This window comes from Styela clava, chromosome 9 (assembly GCF_964204865.1).
Source record: "Styela clava chromosome 9, kaStyClav1.hap1.2, whole genome shotgun sequence".
Lineage (NCBI taxonomy): Eukaryota > Metazoa > Chordata > Ascidiacea > Stolidobranchia > Styelidae > Styela > Styela clava.
In genome coordinates, this window is record NC_135258.1 from 5,867,880 (window position 1) to 5,875,743 (window position 7,864).

Genomic DNA, 7,864 nt, shown 5'->3' on the forward strand with positions numbered 1-7,864 from the left:
TGTTCCAGCACATTTATAGGGTTGAGTTTGGTGATTTGAATAATTATAATACAAACATTTCTCTCCTACTTGACCTAAATTCATTTATTCTTGTGTATAACAACATCTATAATTTGTTTATCCTCAAATTAATTTTGAAGTTACGTATAATGGTCATCATTGTCAGAAACTCACATTGGGTAGCAGAAAAATTGACACCCCACTGTTTGCATGAGCTTCACTATAAAAATTTACACATCTACCAGTATACGAAGCTTTTCATAACAAGTCAAATTATTCGATTTAATAAAAGTGCCGAAAACGGGCATCATCGTCAGAAACTCGCCAGAGCAGCAGAAAAGTTTGAAATGTCCCTGTATGCATGGATGGCTAATTAGCCCCACATCTTACTGGACATGGTCAGATGTCTCGTCAACTTTCTTCCACTGAAAGAGCAGTCACAACAATCAAATATTCAAAACATAAACGCCATTTATTATTGAAATAAGTTAAAACTACACAAAGTCACTGATGTGTTCTATAAAGCACCTATGAATATCTAAAAGCACAAAGTATTTAAAAACCTAGAGACGACAACAACTAAAAAGGTAAAGTCGGTATTTTCTAAAATCAGGGATGTCCATATTTTTTAGTACTTGCTTGAAAACCAAGTAATATTAGGTTTGTGCATCATTAAGACTTGTCAGATTTTAAATTTTACAGATTAAATACAGCTAATGCTAATTTGAATTGATTTCTATCCATGTATTTGGTTTATGGTAGAGGACACTAATGGGTCAATGGCCCTTTCATTAATGAATAAACAATTTGTTGAGAGTGCTGTAATATAGTCCAGTTCGAATTCAGAATACGAACTTCTTTTCCAATATCCTAAGAATTATACATTTGATTACACACATTGTATTTTACATTTTATGACCAAAATTGGCAATTTGTGCTAATGAAATGTTTTATTGAATGACAGGGTTGATTTTATTAAGAAAATGACCAATCGCCACATTTCTTCAGGGTACAGTATAGCCAGCAGTCTGAGCATCTGCTTGAAATGGGAATTGTGCTGTCAGTATATGTACATACGCAAAAAGTGGAAAAAACGGCATATTTTTTTTTCATGGAATTCTCCCTACACAGCTCCAAATTTATAAAAAAGTTCATAGAGTATAGTTCATAGAGTCTAAGAAAATATAGTCGAATATACTGGGAATGATTTAGTGTTAAAGTTTGGGTTTAGTCAACCATTTGAGCACCAAATCTAGGAAATTAAGAAAAACACGAATAAAAAAGGCTTCGAAAATCACCAGGTAAAACAGTGAGACATAAAACTTTGGTCAGAAATTGAAAAACTGGCCGTCTAAAATCACAGAATGAACCAATAACATTCACGTAGTTCCAGGTGCTATCGCAAACTGTCAATTCGCTTTGATTTGTTCTCAGAATTTGACCAGAGTTATTATACCAGCGATATTAGCGAGGGTTGAACACAGAAATACAGCCTCGGGTATTCATGCTACTGTAAGAAGGTTCATGTAATGATAATAATTACACACAGTTCAACTCGCCAATTGAATAGCCTCTATAACTATATGGAGGAAATGTCTCCAGCCATGAAAAAAGGAAGTGCAATTTTTGATAGGATTTCTCCCGTACTTGTCCTACAATATTTTTACAATACATCCATGAGACCAAATTTGGTTCAAAACTATGCCAGACAGTTTAATTACCCAAATGATGGTCCGCAGCTTATCAGCTATAGTTATAAGGTCCGATTTCGTTTGAAAATGATGCAAGATTGCTCAATCCTATTGGAGTGTTTCATTTAGTCAGACCATTTTGGTGTGAGAACATCTAATTATTCAGATGCATGTCTTACAATGAATTGAAATAATGGTAAACTACGATTTTGAACAGTGAGATATTTTTCAATTTCTGATCAAATATAACATCTATTTTTCTTTAAAAAATCAACTTTTAAGAAACTTAAAATCACAAAAATAAATGCAGCTTTTTATCAGAGGCAAAGCAAATATAAATCTACTAAAACACAACATCACAGTGAAAAAAAAATAAAACTTCAATAATGAAGCAAACAGGAGAAAATACAAAAATACAGACTCAATTTCAAGAATCAAAGAGCGTGTCAAATTCTCCATTAGAAATATTCAATATTATAGAATTTTGCAAGTTTTGAATTACATGAATGGAAAACTTTGCAAAAAACTGAATTATTATGTGTGACAATTTTTTATTCAGTGAAACTTCATACAAATCTTAGTTTAACAGCAAAAAATGTGGTTTATAGAAAATAAATAAATCAATAGGCTATATAGGCCTACTCGTATCAAGAATTGAGACTTGGTCAAGTCAAGACTGTGAGGGGAATAACTAGGAGTTTGTCCAAAAGTTAGACTAACATATCATATCTAATACTGTGAAATATAATGCTATTTATTTAGCAGATAGTTTCTTGAGAAAAAGCTTGTATTGATAATATTAAGAGGGTGTTCTGAAAGTGTGAACCAAGGCTTCTCAAACTTGGTCCTTCGATCTCCAAGTGGTACACAGAGCAAAGAGCAAAGACATTCTCAATTTACTATTTGAGATGGGTACTGTACATTAATTCAAAGTAGATTAACTTCAATTTGTCTAGTTCTTTGACTGTAAATTGTTTTACTTTTGTTTACTGGCTGTTTAATATTGAATGTGCCAAATAAAAAAAAGGATAAAAACTAGACATTAGGTATTTTTATGAAAAATCAGGGCGCCACAGAGTGTCGAGAGTCTCTTGCTAGGGGCCACAATCATGAAAGTTTGAGGACCATTGGCATGAACCAAATCCCACTTTAGCTTGCTTAAATATATTACCGGTAGTCAATTCTACCTAAATGGGTACAACAGTTTAGTACCAAATTTGAAATCAATGTTCATTACACAATTAATCGAACACAGTATTGAAAATTTAATTTGGCTTGATTTTTTCTTTCCTAAATATTTTTAACAGTCATTGTACAAAATTGATCATGTTATGTTACTTATAGGTTTTATTATTCTTTTGTTTTTGAAGAGCGTGCTGTCGTTTTTGACGGTCGGCTATATTAGAGGAAATGGTGTTAGTTAGTGCAGGGAGAGATATTTTGACTTCCAAAGCAGAGCTTGCACTTTTGATTGACTTTTTACCAATCGGCTTCACTGGTATACGAGGTAATCTTGTATCAGAAAACGACTCGTTATCAGCGAGTCCGACGGTTTTTGAAATATATGGCTCAGGTGTTGAATTTCTTGATGAAATACGCATGTCGTTACGGAGGCGAGACAATTCCGCTAATTGCTGACAATTGACCTCATGAAGACGTTGAATTATCGTTTCACATTCGGACATCGATGGCACACGGGAAGTTTCATTTACTCCCTCACGAATTTGTAGAGGGTTAAGCGTTGCGTTTAAGGGCAATGGTGTAGAAAGACTACTTACAGAATACTTTCTTCTGTGTGCTTTGGTGCGTTCCCCGTCGCCAGAGCTGTGACGTTCACCTGTATTTTTACCTTGAGATTGTAACATGAAAATTGCATGCTGCATTTCTTTATTTTTCAAAGTAGATTCCTGTAGAGCTTGTTGTAAATCTTTAACTTCTTCCTGGAGAAGAAGAGTCTTGATGTCAGATTCTTGTGCTTGCTTTGAAGATGGAGGTAGAGGAGTGTTTCCTCTATGTGCAAGTAGCATTTTGAATTGTAATTCCTTGTTCTCCCGCTTTAGGAAGTCTAATTCTTCGTGTAGCTTTTTCAATGTGTTCGCATGTTGATCTTGTAGAAATTGAATACTTTTATCGTAACGAAATGCGTGCTGTTGATTGCCTGTCGGCATTTTATCCAGAAATTTTACACCAACATTCCCAAGACTTGCATTGAAATCCATCATCGCTGCGGAATCCGTCGTAATTGTGGTGCCACCTGGTGGTAAAGGAATACGATCCCGCAAAAATGGTTTCGGATATCTCGACCGGTCAAGCGTAGAGACTCGAGACCACGAAGGTAGGTTGCCAGGTGGCGGTAAAGCTGATGACGACATTGCGTCTTTGGTTCGTACACTTTTTTTGTATACAAATGTTTTTTTAATTCTACATCTTCTAGAGATGAACAAATGGAAATAAATTTTATAAAGAATGAATCAAGTGACAAATAATATTATAAATAGTTGAAATCAGAAAAATGGAGAATGGTACTTCAATATTCAATAGATATATTGTTTGAAAATACAAATGATTGAAGTGATAATCGCCATTTCTGAAAGTCAAACATTTTTTTCCTTTTTGAAAATAAAATCCTAATTTTGTTACAAAATCGATCCATTAATTGTAATATGTAGGGTGTCCATAAAATCTTAAATTTTTTTCAAATTACAAAGGGAATTTATCGATACCATGTATTGTCTTGTCCCTCACATATGCATTGAATGAAGTAAAAATACTTAAACAATTACTGATTTAAATACAACAAACCTGGTTAAGATATATTGAGAACTGACTTCATAACAATACTGAAATCGGAAGGGACTTTATGGACACCGTGTACGTTATCCAATAACTGGTACATAAATACTGTAAGCATTTCATATATATTCACAAATGTTGATACAAAATATTACATTGTAATGGAAATTAGTAAGGCACTGTAAATTGTGTTTTTCACGGAATTATTCTTCTCAATTAGGGAACAAGCACTACAATTTCAGTCTTATACAGACACCCTGGTGACAAGATGCTTACTTGTAAGTGATTAGCAATCATTGATCATGCTTGAAGCCACATCATGAAAAAATGAGAGTAATATATGTACGGGTGTAAGAGTATATTTTAGTAATGCCAATCATTTCGATAATATTCATTAAAGTTCTACAAAATGGAAAAATATTGAGTGGCACAAGGATTTATTGAAACAAAAATCATCCCAGAAATCTCAACTAAGTTCAGTTCTAGATATCAGGAATAGCTTCAATGAAAAAAACCAGGATACAGATCATACTCATCTTGATAAACAACACTCAACATAAGACTGAGAAGTCAATGTTATTAAGTTAAAAGAAACTACAAAATGATTGTTTAACAGTGGGAATAGAAAATCCGGTGATATTCAACTTTTAATAAAGGAGGGCCAGATACAAATAACTGGGTGGACCGCACCTCATTTAATAAAGGCTTTCTAGTAGTCGGTTATTGATCTTATGACATGAGTCTTTGCAACGCGAAGGGATTGGGATAACTTGCACATACCAGATTAAACTAAATTAAAAACTTACGTCGCGAGCCGCACTTCATCCAAAATTGGCACGCCTACGCGAGCCACATTTGGCCTGCGGGCCCGCAGGTTGCACACCCCTGTTCTAAGACATTCTACAAGTTTCTGAATGTTATTTTGCATGCTCTTATATAATGATGCCAAAGCCCTTTAACATATACAATACATACTTTATTGTCAAATGGTGATGGCAGGTAAACAATGCCCACTTGGCAGTTGTAACCTGTATAAGCCTTATCACAAGATCTCAAAAATTGGAAGGTGATGAAAGGCTTACATGAAGTTATCTTGGCGTCTAGTAATTACGGTGACTACTGGGTAAATTTTTTCCAAATAAAATTGATTGTTCTTATTTGATTTTGATTCTCAAATAAATCAATTTTTATCATAAAGAAATCTATCATGAATGGAAATTTCGATATTCAACCTTTCAAATGTAGGTTTTAGAAAATAGTATAATATTGCACACCGTTTATGATTTATCAATCCTTCGAAGTACAAAACATGATAAAATATTCAAGTTCAAGTTGACAATTACTGAAAAGGGTGTAAATGGTAAACAATGATAATTCTGAAACGGGTAATATGATTTTACAAGGGGGATAAACAGCCCAATGTCCCTAACAAACCCTTATTTTCTGAAGTTTAGACACCTTTTTTAAACCAACTTTACATTTTCGCACTTTTCAGTACCCATCAAGAACCCCAAATATTTCTAATCAATATTTGCATTTCAGAAATAATTACCATAGACATTAATTAAAGATGATATAATTTAACATTAATCCAAAATATTTTTAATCATTTAATGTTTCTTAGGATCCTACGACAATGATTTGACTTCATTTCATTAAGAGCTTCTTCCAGTGTTTTAGTCATATGGACAAGATTAACCACGTCAGTCTGGAGCATATAATCTTTTTGTTCTTTACCATCGAAAGTTGAGATCTTTAGGTAGATGATAGGCGTAATCTGGTTATGCAAAGCGCGGCTTGCAATTTTTATATCAAACCTCCAACTCAGGTTTCTATATACTGGAAGAGACGGCATCGTTTTAGATAAAATACCTTTAGTATACTTGTAATGATTCAAGTATAATTCTGTCAGGATTTTACAAATATTTTCAGAAAACCCAATCAGTAATAACGAATCATGAAAATCTGTTTCATCCAAGTTGAATTTTGTTCCCTCTGTGAATAACTGCATCAAACCTTGTACAGCATTCTCAATAGTATCCACACTTTCGTTTAGTTTTTGTGCGGCAGTGCTAAATGTCTTTCTATTGATTCCATTCTTTAAAAACTCTACTGAAATTAAAGCAAAATTTTCAACAATATCATCTTCGCTGTTAATCAGATATTCCAAATGATTTCGGTGATCTTGGGAGATTGTCAATAACATGATTCTCACTAGTTACATTTAAAGGTTACTGTTAGTAAGTAATAACAATTTCTAAATTAAATTAAAAAATAGTATGGTTGATTAAAAATGGGGGCGAATATATTTCTCACATTCAGCTATCTGTTCAGTTCAGGATGAAAAATGATAATATAAGAGGTCTTGAATTGTACTAATAGAATTTTTTTTTATCCACATAATAATAAGCGTGACCTGATGAAGAGATCGCAGAGACTCGAAATTGCTTCACAGTGCTAAGTGTTAGAAGCACGCATTTACCTGCGTTCGTTAGAGTCCTAGGCACAGTTCTCTAAACCTGACAGCGCATTTGTTAAAAGGGTTTTCAACTGGGTGGTATAAGTGGTAATAAAATCACTATTTTCAAATATTAAATCATAGAATATTACTGTATTATCAATATTTTCATTAATTCAAAATAATTTTATCCCTTTCTCACTTGATTTTATGAATTAGATTCAATTGGTATGGATCCAAATCCCCCAAAATATAGAAACCAATCCATTTTATTTTAGCCACTTTGGTATAAAAGAAAACAACACTATACGGACAAAAAAAATGCAAAGATCCTGGAAGACGAGCATAACTCAAGAAAGAGTTAAAAGCGTACGAGTACGCGCCCGTCCACCAAAACAGTTGAAGCACACAACAAAATAAACCTACACAATACTGCAATACAAAATCGGGCAATAACTTTGAAATCAATTTAACACGTGAAAACACTGATCAAAAGAAGAACATGGCAGATAATGTCAATAAAACAATATAAAACATGCAATCACAAAATCATGTGAGGTTCGGTATCAAAATTACAGATTGTCAGTTTTTGTTACCAGGCGATGGTTTCCTCCGCCATTCAATTCCATGCATACCTGCACACTGCATATAGATGATAATTTAGAAAACTATTCTCATACCCGATATAGACTAATATAGTAACCGGCAAGGGGTGCAGACTTGTTATATCTTTGTAATGAAGACGTCTTAATCTTTGTACAGTCTTTTCTTACGCTTGGATAAATATAAAAATATGCGATTAGCCAAACAACAGTAGATGCTTCCTAACTTACGGACAACCATTTACGACCACCTGACCTTGCTCATTTTCAAAAACTCCTATGACCTAGCCTAATTTATTACTTCCATTCCTCAGCAAAAA

At 33.6% G+C, this 7,864-nt stretch overlaps 2 protein-coding genes across 2 annotated transcripts; both read right to left on the reverse strand.

Moving 5' to 3' along the window:
* Positions 1–451: 451 nt before the first annotated feature.
* On the reverse strand, positions 452–4,193 carry LOC120338692 (coiled-coil domain-containing protein 74A-like). The gene has a single exon (XM_039406603.2). It carries the CDS (start codon positions 4,061–4,063, stop codon positions 3,026–3,028), a length of 1,038 nt encoding a protein of 345 aa, XP_039262537.2. The 5' UTR covers positions 4,064–4,193; the 3' UTR covers positions 452–3,025.
* Positions 4,194–6,090: 1,897 nt separating this feature from the next.
* On the reverse strand, positions 6,091–7,864 carry LOC120338693 (COMM domain-containing protein 2-like). The gene has a single exon (XM_078115928.1). The coding sequence runs from the start codon at positions 6,688–6,690 to the stop codon at positions 6,091–6,093; it is 600 nt and encodes a 199-aa protein (XP_077972054.1). The 5' UTR covers positions 6,691–7,864.

Bases quoted from the DNA above. Each gene is read 5' to 3' on its own strand.
- LOC120338693 (XM_078115928.1), bottom strand. From the start codon at position 6,690: ATGTTATTGACAATCTCCCAAGATCACCGAAATCATTTGGAATATCTG.
- LOC120338692 (XM_039406603.2), bottom strand. From the start codon at position 4,063: ATGTCGTCATCAGCTTTACCGCCACCTGGCAACCTACCTTCGTGGTCT.